Raw genomic sequence first — 22,879 nt, 5'->3', positions numbered from 1 at the left:
TTGTTGCTATCGTTTTGAGGGGGAAAAGTCATATTCTTTCGTGATTAGATATTTTAAAAAAAAAAGGTTGGGGAATTAGCAAATTTCTGGCATCTCGCCCACGGTTAAGCTGAATTTATTTCATGTCAAGAAGAGTAGGCGTAATTGATAACATTCAGCCGTCGAAGAGACTGCCAAGAAGGATTTGGCACTAAAGCCGGTGTATTAAATGCAGGCGCCGTTATCATCCACATGAAGCAAAGTCATGAGGCAGTAGTAAGAGAAAGAGGCAAAGAATGAGAAAGATGCTGTATTTTGAAAGAGAGGGGGGGGGGGGGGAGAAGAGATAGTCATTTATAGGAAAAGACCAACAGTGATGAAAGAGCTGAGCAGCGAATGTAGCATCGTGGACGGATCACCAGTAGTGGAACCTCAGAGCAAAAAGCGCACTTACCACATGGCCTTCGGGTGATTGTTTAGATCCGATTTCTTCAGAGAGGGATGGGGGGGGGGGGGAAATGGAGAAAGAGGGAGAGAAATGGACAGACAGACAGACAGACATACAGAAAAGAGGCACATAGAGGGAGAGAGGGGGAGGGAAGGAAAATTACAATTTGCTCACTCTTCTTTAAGAAATCATATTTCCTGTTGAATAGCGAAAAAGAACAGAATCTCGAAACGAGGACACAGAACAGATATCTACACGCTTTGTATTACGTTCCACCAGAGTTGACCTACATTCTGTAATTATTTCTTGAACAGTTAAATAAATGCCACCAAGGAGCGCATTCTGTGAACAACGTGAGGTGAATAACAGCTTGTGGTGGCGTTGCAGTGATGTATTCTTCTTCTTAGAGGGATGGTATAGTGTTGAAGTGAGGATTCAGCTTTTAACTTTTTGCAAGATACAAATTAGAAACCACTTTATGAAATGTTAATAAGAACATACAATTCTTAGAGGAATTCAAAATCCATTTTGAAATGGCTGATACATCCAAAAACAAAGTAAAAAAAAAAACCCACACGATCTTAATTAAAGGTGGGTCTCGCCTTTATTACGATCGCATTGTTTGGGACGTCTCAGCCATTTCAAAACCAATGTTCATCAAATAAACTCTGAATTCCTTTTAGAATTATAATGCTCTTTCATAATCATAACAGGTTTCTCGATATCTCAACAAAAAAGAAAAATCATCAAAAATGTTCGAAACCCGAAGCCCCATCTCAATCATTTGCGTGCTTGGTAGAGTGGCAATTGGTACAGAAACACCAAAGCATTGTACACATTGTCCAAATCTGATGGTACAGAAAAGGGGGAATATCATTCAGATTACATGTATTAACCTTGTCATTCTCCTCCTTAATCGTCATCATCATCATCTCCTTCTTCTTCTTCTTCTTCTTCTTCCTCCTCCTCCTCCTCCTCCTCTTCTTCTTCTTCTTCTGTTTCACTATTATCTTCATCTTCTTTGATTGATTGTTTGTCTGTTTGCTTGCTTGTTTCTTTCTTTTGATTGCCGCTGCAGCGGAAGAAAATCGAAATGCTCACAAAATTTCTTTAGTGCACGAAGATTCGATCGGTAAGACTGTCATTTTCTCTCACATGGCTGTTGTTGTTGTTGTTTTTTTTTTTACGAGATACACACACAAAGAGACACCCACACGCAAAGTACACACACACTCACACGTCAAACTTTCATAGCTTATAAACTTTAAGAATAAAGGAATCATGGCTCACTTTCCATGAAAAGGAATTTCCTCAAGTAGTGCAAGATTAGTCCTTGCGAATTTTGGAAGATACAATTTGCAGTTAGCCCCTAATTCATTGCAGCTACACGTAGTTACATCCTCCACCATCTATTTGCCTTTAATTGTCACGACTGAAACAAATGAAATAAACAAAAAAAAATCATTTTCTCTCAATTCTATGTCACATTTTATTCTTTTCTTCCCTGTTGTAAAACAGGCTTAAGTCACAGACATGGTAATAATGTAGCACAACAAAAAGTACATTATTATGACTCAACATGAAGTAGGCCTACACAGGCCAAACACATTACATGACAAATACAATTATGTACAATTTATTGAATGTACTTGAAATGTAGGTTCCTTAATTTCGTGCTCAATTTACAGTCTGTTTTTTCTGAATCTAGACCTCAATTTCACGAAGCTCATCATAGGCTTCCATTAATCAAATTAATGCTCTCTTTTGGGCACACAGTTTGTTTTGGTTTTTCCATTCAAGTGTCGGAAAAAGAAGGGTAGGTGGTGTCGACTAAAAAAAAAAAAAAAAAGTGAAAGATACCTCTTTGACCTAGGTTCAAAAGTCATTCAATGAAAGTACAAAGTCGTAAGACGTAAAAACAAGAATCACGTAAAACCCATGATTTTTAGTAACCTGTGCGTCGACAATAACGTTCACAATAGACTGCATCACATATCCATCTCTCTGTAATTAGTTCGAAGAGTCATTAGGCAAGTTGCATGAAAAAATGAAGACGTAGTATAGGTTATTACAACTAACATAAATCCTCAAGGGTCGATGGTTATTGCCCTGGGCTCTTTCGCTTATCATTAGTTCTCTCTCCAGCCATCCGTACAGTGGACTCCCGTTATAACGAAGTCATCGGGACCACCAGTTTCCTTTCGTTATATCGAGATTTCTTTATAACCGAACAAATAAACAATAAGAATACATAGAGTGGATATTTTTTTTTTCCGTTGTAACCGGAATTTTGTCATAACCGTGTTCACTGTAACGGGAGTGCACTGTATGTGTTGTTTCTCTTTGATACTAGAAGTCAATTTGACTGGGAAATCCCCTCATAGCACAGTCTATTTGGCCATTGTTCACAATTGCAACACATACAACTGTAAAAGACAACAACAAACAAATAAACAAATAAACAAACAAAGAAACAAAGAGATAAAAATTTGTGCACGAGGGTCCTACTCTGTAGCAAGCCATTGGTAGTGTTCTATCTGCAACGCCTGTCACATCAATCACAACATCGGCATGTCTTTGCACAAAGTATACGTACATTATCATAAATACTGTCTGGGCTTTCACATGCACGTGTGTTGATCACTTCTTTGATGGAGCAGTGACCTTTACAAAGCGTAAACTCTGCCCGATGCACACAATAAATAGGTAGGTATCAAAACTTTCCGTTATCATGAGTAAACATGAGTAAACATGATATAAGACGGAAGTAGTGCACCATGGAGTCTTAATCATCCCCATCAACTGCAGGATGAGGCAGAAGGATATGACATTATAACAGTTTACGAGCAGTGATCAAACAGTCGTATCTCCGTCTTCGTTCAAAACATACATGTACTTCACTGAATATGACGCCACGCATCAGCGCGATCGATTTAATGTTATCCTGGATAACTCAAATCCTTCTTCCTCCCACCTCCTCACCCCCCCCCCCCCAAAAAAAAAAAATGAAAATGATAATATAAATGAATGAATCCAAAAAAAAAGTTCGATCACGGACGGAGGTGGAGGGAGACTCAGAACGTGTTAGCTGGCGGCCGCCTCCTCTTTCAGCTTGACCTCATTGACCTGGGCAAATTTCTGGACCAGCTCCGATAGGGTGAGATGGGACGTCTTGAAGAGTAGGTTCTGACCGTCCGCTGCAATTGCATAGAAGGGAAGAATGTAGAGAATGTGCAAAAATCAACGGTCATAGGAAGTGTAGTGTAATCATTCACAGCTTTATATTTCCTGTCAATAGGTATGTGTGTGAAATTTGTGTACAATTGCATCATTGGCATTAAAAGGGTTAAAGGCATTATTCACCATTTACAGATGAAACAAAAACCCAGCTATAGTGCTTCAAAATAGTTCGAAAAATTGAGTTAGAGATAGAAACAACCAATGCAAAAAAAAAAAAAAAATCATTATTCTAATCAATGTTAAGTATTGTTAAACATACAAAATGTGAACAATAGTTATAATGAAATTGTTTCTAGACTAAACCGTCTACAGTTATGGTTTAGTGAGAAAAATAGAGATATCTATTTACATTTCAGGCTGTATTGCGATTTTCTCTTTATTATACATGTATATGGAAAGATGTTTTGTGATTCAACTGACCTATACATATGCATCAAATGTGATAAGTGGAACATTTTTCGATCACTGCTACCAATGATAAAACTGTACCTTTAATCTCGTATTTATTTCATTTTTTTTTTCGATACACAAGGGGTAAAAATGTGTCAGCGCTCAGAATTGCTGCACTAAGCACAATTACAAACATGATTTTTTTTAAGTCATCGATATCATCTGTGCGTGTATGTGTGTGTTGATTCTTCTGCTTGATGTCCAACATATATATATATATATATATATATATATATATATATATATATATATATCTTTAACTTTTCATGTTAATTGTATGAAATTTCAATGATGTGCATAAACTAATGTTTCGTTAATTCAAAAACGAAATAAGGTGTGTTATTCCAATGGTTCTTGTTCCGAAGGTTTGTTATTCCGAAAATGGAAAAAAACGGTTCACTTTTCCAAAGGTTCAGTAATCCCCAAAGTGAAATAAGGTTTGTTATTCAAATTCACAAATGAAATAGGGTTCGTAATTCCGAAAATGATTTAACCTCATTAAGTGACAAAATACAGCGTTGTAATCATGATAATGGTAAGACGTTACGCCAGAAATAAGATATTACGGCAGAAGTTGAATACAAACACGCTCCAACACACACACACACACACACAGTACACACACACAAACAGAGATAAATCTATAAACACAGATCATATCCAAATATACACGATACACATACAGGTACTTACTGATGAACTGGAATTGATACAATGGTAATGTGTAAATGTGATATTGATACATAAAAGAAGTATCTTCTCCTCCTCTGTATGCCATCTTTACCCCTCTTCTATTATCGTCATCAGGATGAGTCATGCATGACGTAAACATAATCAGAAGAGGCTTTTTCAAAAGCAGCTAGAACTATCACTCGATGTGATTAATACTCTCCACCTAATACTGAGGGAGTTAGCTCAACCAGCATTTTTTTTTATGCTTTCTATTGAAACGCAACGCATTATGCAATATTAGCGAAAAAGGTATCTTGCACATCTTCCTTTGATAGCGGTCACACATGCCAAATTCGGGGTTAATTGCTCACAAAATGAGAGAGTAATTCGATCTCGATTTTTCAATGGAAATACGTCGTTGCCATGACAACGCATTATGCAACACTAACGAAGAAGGTGTCTTGCACATCTATCTTTGATAGCAGTCACACATGCCAAAATTGCTCAAAAAATGAGAAAGTACATGCAGTTCAATCCACAAGATTTTGCAACGGACCGACCGCCCGACAGCCCAACAGCCCGACCGACCGACCGAGTGATTCCTATACCCCCATACACACTATGTGTTTATACTGATTATCCCTTTTGACAAGATTCTGTGTGCTCCCCTGCTATGGCTAAGATAGACATCCCTTTCCCACCTCATAATTACTCGACAGAAACGATGATCCCCCTCTTCGAAATAACTTTGTCCAACAGTGAAGGTAAATCGTGCCTATACAAAGTACAGTAACAAATACCAAAATCACATGGAAAAGAAAAAAAGTCTTATCACGACTGTGCTGGTACATTGTATCTACATATACGTTGGCATTTCCATAGCCTACACAGAGTTTAGTTTAAACTAGATTTAGTTACACACTGACACCTGAGATGAACTCCTTTCTACATAAAGTGTGTAATTTTTTTTTTTCTTGAACCAACAAAGGTAAGTGAAAACATCAGGATTTCAAACTAAATGCCTGAACAATTAATTTCACTTTGCTACATGTTTATTAACCTACATTTTTTTTAAATACCTGAATAAAAGCTTTATAAAAGTAAACAAAAAACTGATGTAAGGAGAGCCTCAGAACAATCAACAAAGCAGATCTTTGCATCATCCCATGAAGATATTTTCAGAGTCGGAGGTGGCAAGATCACATTGAGTACACTCATGTACTACCCACATGCACCATCTACGTTGTGTAGTGTATCCAACTATCTACATTGTACACGTCAAGGCAACTTGAATTTTGGAAGCTAGCACTGTCTGTGACATCAACAGGGTATTACCTGTACATAGAAGCTGCCTCCTGCAACATATTCCTGCTCACACACACTCAAAAGGAACAGTTTTTGAAAATAAATTCTTTGCAACACGATTCAAAAGGCATTAATTCTTATGTGTGGACACACACACACTCACAAATATTAATCTTTTGCATTATGTGCTGCTGCAATGCCAAAGTCTAAGCTTTAGATTAAAAAAAAAACAAACAAACAAACAACTAGAAATGCCGCTATGGCGACTGATGCCTCCGCCATAATGCATGATTCTTCCAATAGGTGTATAGTACAATGTCTTCACAATGTGTGATGACAGTTTCACACAACTGGCAAAATATTGAAATGACAGGTTTGTCAGAAATATCTTGAATGTTCACTTTCCTTGAACTGGGTATGCTATAATTGTCTAAGAGTGCAGGTACACATATTTAGGGAATTGAGAATTTTTATTTGACTTCTGACGGACCCTTTTATAAGTTTATGCATTGAGTAATTTCCAAGGTATGAAGAAAGAGTGTAATTAAAGTACAAAATAGTTTTTTTTTTGTTTTTTTTTTTTTTTTTTTTGGGGGGGGAGGGGGGCATTGAAACCTATCCTCTGACCCTTAACCTTTGACCTTTGACCTTCTGGCTGGAAATTTCCCGGAGAATCTCCATTAGGTAATGCATGTATATATTAAGTTTTAAAACTAATAATGCAAGCATTGCATATAATAGTATATGAGGAAAATAGTAAAATTTTGAGTTGACCTTGACCTTTGACCCCCCTGACTATTGACCCACCACCCCTCAATTCCCTAGATAATCCCTGCCAGTCAGTACATGCGTATGCACCAAGTTCCATGAAGATACATTGAACCATTTGCGAGAAAAGTGATATTGCAACATTTTCACCTAACCTTTGACCTTTTGACCTTTGACCTTATGACATGAAACTCTTTGGAGAATCTTTACGCAGTAGTACATGTCTACCAAAGATAGTAGAGATAAGATACGAAGGCGCGCGATAACAATGGACACAAAATGGCTACCCTACATGACGATACAAAAGAGAGCTAAGTACAAACTCAGTACACCTAGGAACATCATTCATTTCCAAAGGTAGTGGTATCTTTATTATCTTAAAAAGATTTAGTATATGAGGAAAATAGTAAAATTTTGAGTTGACCTTGACCTTTGACCCCCCTGACTATTGACCCACCACCCCTCAATTCCCTAGATAATCCCTGCCAGTCAGTACATGCGTATGCACCAAGTTCCATGAAGATACATTGAACCATTTGCGAGAAAAGTGATATTGCAACATTTTCACCTAACCTTTGACCTTTTGACCTTTGACCTTATGACATGAAACTCTTTGGAGAATCTTTACGCAGTAGTACATGTCTACCAAAGATAGTAGAGATAAGATACGAAGGCGCGCGATAACAATGGACACAAAATGGCTACCCTACATGACGATACAAAAGAGAGCTAAGTACAAACTCAGTACACCTAGGAACATCATTCATTTCCAAAGGTAGTGGTATCTTTATTATCTTAAAAAGATTTAAAAATTATAGTCGTAGCTTTTTTTCGATTAAGGGGAATATTTTGAAGAACGAGATTTTAGAGTAATAAGGATTATTTCGCCGAGGTAAAAATTTGGCAACAACAGGATCTCACAATCAAAAACGCTTGATAAACAACAACAACATCTGCAAAGACAGCGCGTCTCAGGCAAAAGACACACATCACCTCAGACGCGCTGTCCCCGAAGCCGCTGCTGTTGTTTATTAAGCGTCAAGGCAGCGCGTCTCAGGTGATGTGCGTATACGCTGTCCATTTGTTTTGTACAGGATTAGCGCGCACTTTCGTGTCTTATTAGTTAAGCGTCTTTGATGTCTACTCTAAGTTTCAAGAAAATTCTTGATTTGACCTTGACCTTTGACCTTTGGCTGATTTCACCCAAAATCTTATCAATTAATTGCCCCATCATACTTTATACTTGGACCAAGTTTGGTAAAATTCCTGTCAATATTACTCAAGTTATCGCGTAAACGAAAGCGGACGGACGTACGGAGGGACGTACGTACGGACGGACGGACAACCCGAAAACATAATGCCTCCGGCACCACTTCGTGGCGGAGGCATAACAAAAAGTTTTAATAAATTAATTTATCGAAATAAATTACATTCAACTACTATTATTAATTGTCTGTATGTTTATAATAGAAATGTGCTGATTTGTTATAAAATAACCTGTCAAAGGGTTCAAAGGAGAATGACCAGTGTTACAGGAGACTATACGGAGCGAACGAGCGTCACGATCGGACGCGTTTTTTTGAAGAGCTCTGCTCAAACGTACCTCGTCATTCATTTCTTGTCACCAGTGTGCTTTGGAAATCTGTATTCTTCCATGGATATGTGGTGTCTACATTCTTAGTCATGTTGACAGGATGACATACCAATTTATACCCGTAAACTAACGTGTTTGAGATATTTCGAGGGCATTTTTAGATTTTGGATTTCGTTCTCACCATGGCAAACACTCGGAACTCAAAGCTCCCAGCCGAGGACCTGCACAATGCCATTCGCACTGAAATCGACAAAGCTTTGTAAAGTAACGCTGTTGCTTGCAAACTGGCGAGTGCCATAAAACAAACTCGTATTGATGAAGTGACGCCAATAATAATTACGGGAAAAAAAAGTGGCTGAAAGTTTGCGAGAATATACGCTTGAGATGCAGATGAGAGATACTCGTTTAGCTTCCCTCGAGAAACACGTCGAGACTCTACTCGACCAGCAGGACGAGTCGGACCAGTATTCTCGAAGAAACTGCTTAATATTTCACGGGATCGATGAGAATGAAAACGAACGGAACTGGGATTAGGTTGGGTGCTGACAAGCGCAACGTTGTCATCGACTCAACAGACATTGAAAGGAGATTGGGACCTGTAAGGAAATGAAAACCAGGGGAGTGATTGCAAAATTCACAAACTACCGTATCCGAAACGAAATCTACAGAAATCGCAAAAAGCTGCGAAATATACACAGGGGTAGGCATCTAGGTTCAGGAAAGTCTCACAAAGACTAGGATAGAACTTTTTTGGCAGATCAAATCCTAGTACAGCAATCATATCAAAGCCTTGTGGACCCAAGATGGTCGAATTCTTGCCATTCTAAAGGACACGAAGAAACGAGTTGTGTTCACGAAAGAAAGCGATCTGCACAAACTGCCTCCGCATAATCCTTCCGGCAAAAAGGTGGAGTCGACTCAACTTCCACTGAATAACTGGATCTTTTTTGGTCAAGTTCAACAGCCGTGGCTTGCCGTTTGACTGATCCACCTCTCTAGGCGCTTCTTCCACGTCAAGACGAATCGAGTGGTATTTTGCTGTTAGTTGAGTCTATTTGATGGAATCTCCTCTTGGAACAGTCTTTTGTGATTAACTCTATACAACAGCGTGAAGCCCTCACATCATATGAATATTAAAGATACACCCTGACTGCAGTACTCAACGTTCAGGCCTGTGGTTACCATGAATACCGGATGCTGTTCACTGCAACGTCTCCCGCCCCTTCTTTCATGAACTCCACCGAAAAATAGCGCCACCACCCGTCGGCAGCAAAATACCCCACCCTCCTTTGGGGATCTTGTTTTACTTGTTTTACTGGCCTTGTTATACTGGCTGCGGTCTAACTGGTTCAACTGACACTCTCCAGGTGTATCTTTTAAGCTCTCACAACGTCTGAATAGAACACATCCTGAATACAGTACATTGCGTTCTAGTCCACGGTTATCATGGGAAAAAATATTCGCATACCGGACGCTGTTTACTGTACTGTCGCCCCACCTCCACTTGTACGTACGAGCTCCATCGAAGAATAGCGCCATCACTCGTAGACAACATTACCCCACCCTGCTCTGGATTGTGTTCTTACTGGCCTGCCCTCTGATCCTCGGCCGCTATGTTTCCGTAGACGATCACTCCAATTGTGTGATATCAGCCCTCACATCATAATTAGGATCAACCCTTGACTGCAGTACTCTATGTTCTGGCCCAGGGTTATCATGGTTACCGGCCGCTGCCCACTGCTTTGCCGCCCCACCCCTACTTTCACGAATTTTACGGACGAAGAGCGCCACCACTCGTCGATAGCAGCTGCTGATTAACCCCACCCTTCTCCGGACCGACGTGTTCTACTGGCCAGATCTCCGTTATGCGGTCGACTGGTTTCTGTTGATAACCAATTCAGTAGTATTACAAGTATTTAACTTATCCTTATGAGATCGTACAACGTGGTTGATGAATGCATAGTAGCTATCAGAGAACACTTTAATAGTAAACTTGTTTTTAAAATCTTATAAGATTTTTAGTGATTTGTGTCTATTTCAATAATTTTAGAACACTCGTGCACATTGAAGTCTCTACTCTGACATTTAGTTGGAATATGACATCGTTATTTTGATGAGTCTTTGAATACTATGAATATTTATCCTTTCTTTCGGAACACTGTGTTCCCATTCGTGATACATGAATATATATATATATATATATATATATATATATATATATATACATTCGAGGTATATATACACTCAACCAAAAAAGTAAGTACCCCCTAGCATTTTTGGATATATCTCAAAAAATATTTTACCGATTTTCACAATTCAAACGGGACTGGATAGGGAATTTTATTACTCATAACACGAATGGCATATCATTGCCACCAGATATCATTACTGGTGTGAAGAAAAAAAAATGCATTTTATGTCAAAATGCATGGGGAAAAAAGTTGCACTTCAGGCTATATGAAACATATTGTGTACATTTCTCACGCAAGTTAGCAAATGACCTTTTTAAATTGTTATGTAATTCTCAGGGTTGATCACATTATGTGCTTATGGCCATTTTGCATCATGCCGCGTCCGCAAATTATTGAGAGAGGGGGAGCTACAGCTTTCCTTGAAGCTGGGGTTCCGGTTAAGGAGGTGGCCAGGAGACTAAGGGTGCGTTTATCAACTCTTTTTCTCGGCAGAAACAGGTTTTTTTCAGGGAATTTTTACGAGATGATAAACGCAAAGCTGTTTTGAAAGCCTTTTCAAAAGCCGCAAATTTGTGCTTTCCCAAACAGGTTTCTTGCCAAGTGTTTGTGTGAGGTGCATGTGCATTAGATCTCCAACTTTAAGGGAGCCGTAATTTCAGCCTTTATTGGTATGGATGGGGCGTGACTCCTGTATTCTTTATACATTATGCGCGAGTAGATGCGGGCAGAAAGAATCGACACGAAACCGTGGTAGTCTTACGTAATCGGTATTAAAAACCCGGCTCGCAATATCCATTGTCCATTGAACTTCAATCATCGACCAAACTTAAAGATACTTAGTGTCCAAAGCTCCTTTTCATCGACGGGTATGGACTCCCAGCAGGTATACTGAAACTGTCATTACGACTCACAACCTATTGTGTCCAAAAGCGCTGGAACTCTCGGATTGTGGGGTGGTAGAAAACTTAACGGTGCACCACGTATTCTTTCTAGGGTATGTGTTTGGCCCTGAAAAGGGCCTACCCAGTCCCGACTTTTCGGCAAGCAGGTTCTCGCCGTTCTCGGAGAATGGTGAGAAACATCGGGACTGGGTAGGCCCTTTCCAGGGCCAAACACATACGTTGTGCCCTATAGACAGAATATACGTGGTGCACCGTTAAGCCTTCTAGCACCCAACGTTCTACCGCCACGGAAGCCTTCAAAGATTTCATCTGGGATTGTGGTTTCGAGTGGGTTAATTCTTTAGTTGGGCAATTCCATAAATTCGGGCCTACATTTTGGACACATTATTAAGATACCATAGACACCAAGATTGAGGATATGAAACTTTACCTGGCCATGACATAACAAATGTTTAGAAGAAAACAAGTAACTATGGAAAAAAAAAATGTGCCAACATCTGTATGAGCTTGGAATGATTAAAAAATAGTGTGTGTATTTTCTGACTTCATAAATTCAGTCACAAAGTTCTGTAAAGTATGCAATATTTTTCTTTAAAAAATCACATTAAATATCAGTTGAAACGTAAAACCAAATAACAATTTATACTATTAACTTGGAAACTGTTGTTGTTGTTGTTGTTGTTGTTGTTTGTTTGTTTGTTTTTTGTTTCGGACGTACAGTTTCGGACGTACATGACTGCCGTTTCGGACGCACACTGCGTACGTCATAAAGACATTTATAATAAATCATTATTATGCAAAAAAAAAGAAAGAAATTTGTTGCATAGCTATTATTCATCCTAGGCCCTTCTCAGATGATAGCACGTGGCTATCATGTCAGCATTACCAGTGTAAATTGATAAAACAGCTTCAGAACATGAAACCACTATACATAGGGACTGTGCATTAACAGCTGCCTTAACACATGTGATAATACTCAGGCATGATATGTTATGTACTTGTAAATTACAGACCCAGAATTCTAATATCAAACTTTTGTGATTACAACACATACAGCCTAATAACCCTAAAACGGTAGGGGGAGGGGTTGAATCACCCCCCCCCCCCGACATTTTCCACGACCATTCCGCCGCGCGAATTCGTTTGACCTCGCCGCTCCCTGACTTTTTACTTTCAAGTCTCGCACATCTTATGACACCACTTTCGCGAAAATCGGGCATACTACAGTGTTAGATGCTGCATGACCTTTTAAACATGCTTGTCAGACCGAAAATGGCTCAAAAACATGATTTTGTGTACAGAGTCTATGCAAATGTGACTGTGCATCACAAAACCAACAAAAGTCGCACGAATTGATTTTGTGTGAGGACTAAAAATAGGAGAAATAGGTCAACCTAGCCAATCTTGAGTTTTTTTCATATTTTTTAAAAGAGCAAGTCTTCTTCTAGAGTATGTAAAGTAAAGTTTGGGATCATAAAACGAACAGGAAATTGTATTTTTAGCAGTTTTTCTCGAACATTTTTTTTTTCGTGGAATAGTGTGATTAGGTGTGTCTTACAGTCCACTTTTCATTTCTTAAAAACCCTGTATGCACTCTTAATTTTCCTAGCACGGCTTGGTAAAGATTAAGCGCTTGAATAGACTCTGTACTTCACAGCTTCTTTTCTCAGTTCATACTTTTCCGGAGTGTGTGCTTTCTTTCCAATATTTAGATAGGTTAGGAGAGTTCAATTGAATCGAGTTAATACATCATTTTAAAGCTTAAAGTCTGCTCTTTAAGATTCTGCCCTTAACTAAAATTTCATGTCTGGCGACTTTTTGTTGGTTTTGTGATGCAGAGTCACGAATAGAGTTTTCTCACTTTATGCAAAAAGATATGATTATTTTCACTTTCAATGGCTGAAATCAAGTAATTTCAGCGTAATCATACTCAAAATAGGAAAAAAAAAAAGAAAAAAAGGTCGGAAAACATGGAAATACATGTATACGTACATCAAGAAATTCATAAAATAGAATACATAAATCAATTTTTATACCAGTTTTTTTTTTTACGTACATTGTTCGGAATGCTACAAAGAATATCACCAAAAATTAGCATGCTATTAGCTTTATTTTCTGATTTAGAGCAAAACTTATGATTTCACGCATATTAATTAATACAAAATATAAAAAAAATGAAAAAAAAAATTACAGTTTGGTAGATTACGCGACAGGTAATGTACATGTGCCAATTTCCATGGCGATTGCGCGATCGACGGCCGAGATCGGGGGTGGGGGGGGGGGGGGGGGGGGTTGAATCAACCCTCCCCCGGCTACAGAACAGCCCCAAAAGCCCGGCCTGGTTAGAGTTAAACTAACTGGCCTGAACAACAGAAATGCATATAATGTGTGTTTCAAACTGTGGGTAACCAGTTACTATGTTAATAATATAAACATATTCCTGTATATTTGGGGGTTTTTCACAGTATGATCAAGGTACAAAATAAAGTACGGTGAAGGGAGTCCTGTACCACATACGTGTATGTGCGTTTATTCACAAACAGAAAAAAAAAAAAATATTTATGGGAAATTGTAAGAGTTAATAGCAAATAATTTTGTGTAAAATATTGACATTTTTGCTATGTGTATACCACGTGGTAACATTGGAGCAACACTGACACATTGGATATTGTTCATGGGCAAGTCAAAGCTATTTGATGTTGCCATCTTACGGGAAACCAGAGTGAAAAAACAGGCCTGTTTTGCAAATAATAGACTTAAACCCTTGTCCAAAAGCATACTGCAGTAGTAGTTAACAATGACCTTTGCAAATTCTATGAAGAAATAATTAAAAGAAACCATGAGTTGATGTGTTAATTTAACAGCAAGTATGGGACCAGAAAATTTTACATATATTTTTACTCTGTTCTCAAAACTTGCAATGAAGTGAGCAAAGCAAAAATTGCACGGCCACATTCAATTTATCAGTAATTTACATTATTAAATACAACTTTCAGTGCATTTCGAACATTTTTGGTTTCTTTGTGTTTGGTAAAGATCACAAAAACATGCATGGTACACCTGTAATGTATGACAAAAGTAACATATGGGACAGTTTTGTATTATGCATGGAATATTCTGGGAATCAACATCTTTTACTCGGCAAGCTACAAAAGACCTTTCGTTGTAGCTGGGTTGTTGTTTGTTTTTTTTTTTCAGAATATTAGATTTAGTGAAATTGTTATCGAGTATCTGGGCAATTCCACGTTACTCACGTTACACTTTTTAGGCGTCTCTGCATATTGTAATTGTCATATTTTTTATACTGGAAGGTTTGACATACTCTCTGTTGTACAATAGATGCACAAGTCCTTAGTCTACCATGCAATATTAATAGAATTGTACTAACCACATCCATACCGGAAATAAAGACAAAAAACTTTCGTTACTCACGTTACATTTTTTGGGACGACATAAAAAGCCAACATGCCTTTATTCAAAAAGTGTCCTCATACTGGGCAGTATTTCAAACAACTGTTGTATGATTTATATAACTCATGTTGGGGTACTCAAATATAGGGGGTCAAAATTTTGAGAGCATTGGAAATATTTGACAGCGATTGTCGTTACTCACGTTACACGTTACATATTAGCTCATAATCACTACCACATAACTGACCACGAGAATTAGCTGGAAACTAAATGCTTTTGATGTATCTAACCTCTACAGATATTTTATCCCTAAAATAAAGCAATATTGGCACTCTTTTATACTTTTCCCACTATCATACGGTCCTATATTCCACATACTTTACTTTTCAGAATCCGAGTAACCACTATAAACCGAATGCAAGAAAATATAAAGTAGTAGATACTAGTTTATGCAGTGAATTAAAATATTATCCTTCTATTCCCTTTCACAGGAACTTAAATGTAAGTCGTTTTAATCATGAGTGAAACATTTGATTTCATAAATTGTAAACTACTTTAGAAATGTGTACAGTACATATGTCTACAAATTACATCCAACTACTGTTCCAAGTGTGGACTTTCCACTCTATGTCAGGGCTGCCAACTCTTGCACAATTAGCATTAAACTCATGCAATTCATCAACTACATGTATCAACTATCTCTGATAAAAGAATTCTCACACTTAACCCCCAAAACAGCATGTAAAAAGAAAAAAAAAGTGATGTCCCTAAAATCCCTGATTATCTGAACATGCAATTATGCCCAAGCCCAAACTTTTCAGATTTTCCCACAGGCAAATTTTCTCTATGGCATGTGTTGAAATCTTTACTAGAGTATGCACCAAATCCACCAGTTAAAATGCAAAATTGATGAAGTTCACTCCAGTGAAAAGGGGGAGGGGAGACAACCCCCTTCCACACCATCCCCAACCCCCTCCCCACCACTGTCACTTCGATTAGTCGCTTGCTTACACTTCACCCCAAATTTTCACTCTAGTTTGGCAGCCCTGCTATGTACAGTCTTAACTGATCTACCTCTTAACCCAAAAATATTCTTGTATCTTCTGGTAGTGGTGAATTCTAACTTTGAGTAAGTTATTGTAGTTAAGCAATTGTCATTATTTGGGGTTGATAATCCCAGAGAATAATGTATAAAAAGCTGTAACATCGAATATTCTTGTAAATGTCTTAAACACACATGTATGTGTATTTACCAGCTGCCAGAAAATGATTATTGTTAAACCCCCCCCCCCTCAAAAAAAAAATAAATAAAAATGGCATTGTAAAAAGAGACAATGCCAACTCTTGCTCAAAGTTACATCAGATATATACAGATTTTTGTTAATCTATTATGCTTACAATTCATTTGTAAATTGCATCGAGATGCAACATTAATTCCCATTTGTCTTATGACTGCTCCACTAAACAATTCCCAAAATTGTACAAATTACAACCTTAAGCATTAAAAAAAGATCAAGCTGGCTCTAAAAGGGATTTAAAGTTATCCATAGCTGATATCTGAAAAGATATAATGTACACGTAAGGCTTAGAACTTAACCAAAAAAATACAATTTCCACGATTATTAGCCACATCTGGTTTGTCTAGTTTGCCAATCAAGATTTTCTTTGAATAGCAAGTGTTTAGCCTATTAGATAACAACCAATTCAAGCAAGGTCATGTAAGGTTATTCACAAGACCATACTCTCTTTATGCTCCCTCAGCTTACTCAATTCACACAGAAATTTTTTGCTGTCATTGGTGTAGAAATATATTTGTATTTCGTGATTTTTTGGTCGTTACTCACGTTACACCCTTGTTACTCACGTTACATTGTTACTCACGTTACAATTTTTGAACCTCTCTCATTATAATACAACTGCATGGACACAACTCTTTCACCATTTTTCATATTAGGTAAAGGCAGTATGAAGAGAATTTCCATTGGCACTTTTTAAATCCAAGGGAATATTAAGATATGAAACTATTTGAGTATTTTCGTTACTCACGTTACATTAGTTTTAGCAGTTTGGCAGTATGCATTCTACCAATTCATGGGAATACGGATCATTTTTTCCTCACTGACAACTAGTAACTGATACCCAATACATCATAAAAATCAACAAATCAATTACATACCATTCTTTTATATTCTATGGACTCAACTCAAACATTCAAGTACATTTTCAATGTAATTCTCAATGAAAATGTAATTTGACTTTAAAGTGTAATATCTGCCATTCTGGAGGTATATTAGTGTAAGAAATGGCTGTTCCACATGCCCAGACGTATACTGAACAAAATAAAATAGGTGGCAAGTTTCAACGAAACAATTTATTTTTTCACCCCATGACACCAATCTCATGGAATTGCCCATCTGCAAAACAATGGACTCTATGCAACGTATTTTTTGTTGCATGATTCATTTTACGGCAAAATCTTCATAACATTCACGCTATAAATTGCTTCACCTTTACTTTGTTCTGAACAAAAAAAAAAAAAAAAAAAAAACCGACCCTGTTTTGTATATACAAATGTATCTTCTTCAAAATTTTTTTTCTCCTGAAGTTGTCCTCTTTTTGTTTGTTGTTCTCTCTTTCTGTTGCATTCATATTCCTCCCGTCTCACTTTCTCTGTCAATGTCACATCTAATTTCTTTCCTGCCTTGAAGTGTCTTAATCAATTTGCTCAGCATTCTGTTCCTCTTTGGGAATTTCTCTATCTTCCTCCTATATTACCTTCTTGGTTTTTGTTTGGTTTCTTTTTTGATTTGTTTGTTCGTTTGCTTCTCTTTTTGCATTGGTCTTTACCTAAATTGATCTGGGTTTTGAAGGAAAGACAGGTTTATAAATAACATGATGATTTGTCACTTGCCATGTCTTTTGTTAGTCAAATCAATATCACAGAAACATACAAGTTATGTTGAGGCGAGGGGAAGGTGCATTCCAATGTCCTTTGTTAAACATATCAGTACTTTAGCAATGATTGACAAATGAGGTCACAGCAGGAATATTGGTTTGGAAGGATTTTTTGTGGGCGTATCCAAGCAATCTGAAGAAAAACAGCAGAAAAATTAGTTTAAAATAATAAATTATATGGAATGTTTCTAGATATTCGTTTCACCGCAAAAGTGATGTTGAGGGTATCATAAATCAACACAAATCAACACAAATCAACATGCATTTGTATTTCAGGGAACCTTTAAATGGCTTCACTGACATCACTCGTGTGACCCTGACCTTGGATACAAGTTAAGTGCATTTCTAATATACATTTTTGAACAGTTTGAACAATTCCCATCAAAATGATATAATTTGGTCTGATTACTTCATTTTGAAAAATTGATCCTCTGGTTGACATATTTAAGGAATTGCCCAGTTCTAATTTTGATTCTTCTTCTTTGTAGCTACATCGTGTGCACGTGATCTGGACAATGAAGGGTGTCTTCGCAAGTCTTTTCACATGACCATACATAATTATTGTGATTGTGCCTTTGGACGCTGTCTTATCTAGATTTTAGAGAAAGCAGCTGGCAAGAAAAGACCAGACTACTCGCGCTGTTGGACACTGTCCTCTCAAGCGCCCATGGACACACCCATCACAGGAACAACAGCACACACACACCCCACCATCCACTCACACCCAGCAAAAATGCATCACCAAGAACCCAAACAAAACCAACAGGACGATAGCGAAACTGCAGGAGTGTGATGCGCTTCAAAATCAGCATAATTAGAGCATGGTCAAACTTGGGGTATAATGTTTCAAGTGTTTCGAAAAATGAAACTCAGGAGTCATAATTATGTTTTTTGTAATAATGACGATCAATTGTAAAAATGTTTCAATTTATCCCAAAATTGAAATATTCAAGACGGCTGCAGACAATGCTCGCCAAAATTAGAAACATCTCTTTTTACAATTTTAAAAATAATGAAAGAAACAAATAATCAAGATTGTTGCATCCAAAATCCGAAAAGTTGAAAGCAGAATCTAGCGCAAATTTGGTGGCCAGTTCGTCGGCCATCTTAAATAATCTTGAAACTTTCAAGAATGAAAGAGCTGCATCATCAAGTTCATGTAATGCGATATACCATGATATGTACTTACCAATTCTGTTTATATGCCATACTCAATAAATACTTTATACATGTACGCATAACCTGTTTGACATATACTTATCAATTCATACATAAAATTATTACCTGCACCGCAAGAAATTTTCCATCATTTGAAATCTGTAATGAGAAAGTCTGACCAATCACATCACTTCATTACAAAAAGCAATAATAATTAGAGAATGAAAGCCAGGAAGAGAGCATTATCAACAAGAAAATAGCCAAATGAACCTCTACACTTTAACTAATTCATAACATACTGTACATGTACTCAAAGCTACTGTACAAGGTCAAGATTGCACACTTACCAAAATTGACATGGACAGTCGGTGGAGTGCCATCATGTTTGACATTTGTTTTTATGATGCACTTTGGATTGGTCCTCCTCATTGTACTGTTACCGAGGTAAGATAGGAATTGCCTATACCAAACAAAATAAAAAACAAAACAAAATACACATGTAACAGTCAGCCCTTTTCCCAACACCGAGGTTACTACTTTATACGACATGTACAAATGTTGTACATCCTATATCAGGGAGTCATTTCCCTTCTCAACATAAACAGTGGTTTTAGTCTAGATGGATATATACATGTATATACCGGTACTTAAATATATATATATATATATATATATATATATATATATATATATATGCATTTTTTAAAAGCAAAATATAGTTTCCATGTAGCAAAATTGTTACAAAAATCACATTTTATATCCATCTAGGTGTCATACAGCACATGTACAATGGTGTACATTGTATTATCAAAAAAAAAAAAAATGCATACCATTATGTAGCACATTGCTGCATGAGTGTATTACAATGTACCAGGAAACATGCATGAATTAGGCTTTTTTGACATATATTTTTCATCTATTCTCTGTATCCAATACAGTGGACATGATGGACGGCATAGCCATACTACTCAGTTACTGCAACTGTAACAAATTTTGCCCTTTACAGCAAATAAACTAGATTTTTTTATGCTGTCCTAATCCAACTGTTTCGTTATATACACAATTCCATTTCAAATAGAGACTTGCACCTTCCATTAAAAAGTGGTGACACATTTATATCATCCAATCATAGTACTTTTGATTTGGCCACCACATATTTCATCAAAGCCAAATTTCAAGTAGAAACACTCATCCTGTTGAAAGATAAGTATTTCGATTCTGGCTTTCAACATAATGGCAGACATTGGATTGCAATTGTAAGATGTCAAATGCAAATGAAAGGTCATAGATTTCTACAAGGGAAACTCTCGATATTATAACGAGAAGCTTGGGACTGAGCAGTTTTCCTCATTATAGCAGATATTTCATTATATCAGTTAGCATAAAAAAGCATATCATAAAGACACTATGTTTTACAAAGTTGTGGGAAAACAGATAATGCTTCAATTCATACTAATAACCTGGCAATGAGTGTGAGAGAATTACTAACCTACAGGTGAAAAGATGTTTTTCACCAATGAAATACACTATGTACAATATTATTAAGAATGTGTGTGTGGTTTTTTTTTTAGGAATATTTGCATTTTATGCAAATATATAGGTTGCATGCGATTGTGTCATGATTGTTTGTAAACTGGTGCATGTATGTGGTTCTGGTATGTTAAAGGTAGGGGATACCTTTTACAGACCTCCCAAAATGCAGCAAAATATTAAATATGAACCTCAGGGGACTTGTTTAGGCCACTGCTGAGAAATTTGGAAGTCAACAGTTATCTACAATTTGAATAATGCACAAAATTCAACTACTCAGTAGTTCTGTGTGTCAGCCACACTTAAGCCTTTTTGTTGCAGTCTTCTGTATTTTTTATCTATAAACACAAATCTAAAAGTATAAGAGCTGATGTAATAACATATAGAGTTTGTGGCAAGAATGTATATATAGAAATGTTTGTAAGTTCCGATGAACTTTCTTCACAAAATATACATGATGGACACACATGCAGTGCATGGGTCTGCAAAGGCAGCCTACATGTAGTAATGTACTGGAATTTACGGTGAGCCCCGAAAAAAATTCAATTCAAAATCTAACGGTCAATGAAAATGTACTGAATGTTACCTTCCACTTTCAATACTTTATGGGAGTTTCTAAAATGATATTCTCTTCAACATACCACTGTATTTATACAACTCTTCATTTGAGGCATGCAAATGGGATTCCCTACCTTTAAAGTGTGTGTTGTATTTGGAAGATTCGAACATGTTTCTGCATGATTCCCTAGTAGACAGCCAATCGCAGCATCAGATTGCCTCACACGTGCTACGTCATGATGATACATGTATGTTGCATTCTCTAGCACATTCTGTGCATGTATACATACAGTACATGTACTGTGCACACACACACTCAATTATGATATGCAGCACTCAGTGGACTTCACTGTGGTAAAAAGTGATGTGCAAGACACTATTTGTGTCACATCGAGCTATAGAATCTTCGAACATGATCGCACAGTCAAAGTACAAAACTTTACTTAAAGGCATGCCTTCCCTAACAAGATTTTGCTTTACCTCGCTATATGCCTATAATAAGTTTGATTAACAATGTTTTCTGTGAATGTTTTTCTTCCTTTGGAAAAAAAAAAAAAAATCTTGTTATAGCAGTGTTCGTTTTATCAAGTTTCCCCTGTGGGTGTAGCTGTACTATACAAAAACACTCTGAATAAAATAAAGACCATGTAGCATGGAGAACTATGCAATGGGAAGGCTGGCCCATCTCGTAAGATATTAAGAAATCTCCATCACGAATTGCGACTACATTATCACTTACAATGTATCTATATGGTTCTGAAAGTAAATTTATAATTTGTACACTCAAACACAGTTACCGGTAGATCCTCTAGGCCTACATATATGAATCTCAACCAAGACTGAACTGAATAACAAAATGTCACCAATGTCGAGGACTCGGACGGCCTCGACGACGGACGAGCGTATGTGCACATAATGCCTCAATGCACATATTCACTGATAGGAAATGATTTAATATTCTGTTCCAGCAAGCCTACTTTGGGGCGGGCAATACCAATTACATGAAGGGAGATTTCGTTTCTTCAAAATTCTACGACGAGGCGAGGATATATAGAAGTTAGAACGCGGATACAGTAGGTTAGCACAATACCTGAATACCGGAGCGTTAGTGGTAACACCAATTGTAAGGCGTGGGACTACCATTTTTAGAACTCTCACTGAATATTTGTACGACGATGATGTTAACGTTAATTATCATGTATACCCTACATATTTCAACGCGATAGAATCATCCATGGTTGCAGTGTTACTTCTTACCTGGCTGATTGTACATTGCGTTCCCATGGACAGAATTCAACGGTCACTTGCTTCACGAATCGAAGTGTCATAAGTTCTGCCAAGGGGGCTGCCATTTTGATCATACATCACTACCACGATATGAATACAATGTGAGCCCTCTTGCGTTGAATTTTAGCACATTCATTTTTTTTTTTTTTTTTTTTTTTGGGGGGGGGGGGGCACGTCCGCTCTCGTAGATATTGTATGCTAGTAATCCATCATTCTATGGCCCTTTAAAATATTTCACAGTACATGTACTTTATTGATGATCACAAGGAGTTGACCTACCCTTTTCATTGGCATTAGGAAAATTGGATGTTGTCTATTTGTCAAACAATTTTGTTTGTGACCCTGCATCACAAAACAATTGACAATTAGTCGCTAGACATGGATTTTTAGTTAAGGGCAGATTCTGAAAGAGCAGACTCTAAGCTTTAAA

The 22,879-nt window shown here is 37.3% G+C and overlaps 1 protein-coding gene across 1 annotated transcript; it reads right to left on the bottom strand.

Annotated features, from left to right (window-relative positions):
• Nucleotides 1-3,444: 3,444 nt before the first annotated feature.
• On the bottom strand, nt 3,445-22,526 carry LOC140240100 (large ribosomal subunit protein mL53-like). The gene is made up of 3 exons (XM_072319911.1): nt 22,420-22,526; nt 19,422-19,534; nt 3,445-3,624 (listed from the first exon to the last, which is right to left on the bottom strand). The coding sequence occupies exons 1-3, from the start codon at nt 22,521-22,523 to the stop codon at nt 3,512-3,514; spliced, it is 330 nt and encodes a 109-aa protein (XP_072176012.1). The 5' UTR covers nt 22,524-22,526; the 3' UTR covers nt 3,445-3,511.
• Nucleotides 22,527-22,879: the final 353 nt, after the last annotated feature.

The sequence above is a fragment of the Diadema setosum genome, chromosome 16 (assembly GCF_964275005.1).
Source record: "Diadema setosum chromosome 16, eeDiaSeto1, whole genome shotgun sequence".
Lineage (NCBI taxonomy): Eukaryota > Metazoa > Echinodermata > Echinoidea > Diadematoida > Diadematidae > Diadema > Diadema setosum.
This window is presented reverse-complemented; position numbering and strand designations above follow the sequence as displayed.

Excerpts from the sequence above, each read along its gene's own strand:
- LOC140240100 (XM_072319911.1), bottom strand. The coding sequence starts at position 22,523 with ATGATCAAAATGGCAGCCCCCTTGGCAGAACTTATGACACTTCGATTC. Across the intron at positions 19,535-22,419 it reads CGCAATGTACAATCAGCCAG|GCAATTCCTATCTTACCTCG; the intron begins GTAAGAAGTAAC and ends TGTTTGGTATAG. Across the intron at positions 3,625-19,421 it reads GACTGTCCATGTCAATTTTG|CGGACGGTCAGAACCTACTC; the intron begins GTAAGTGTGCAA and ends ATGCAATTGCAG.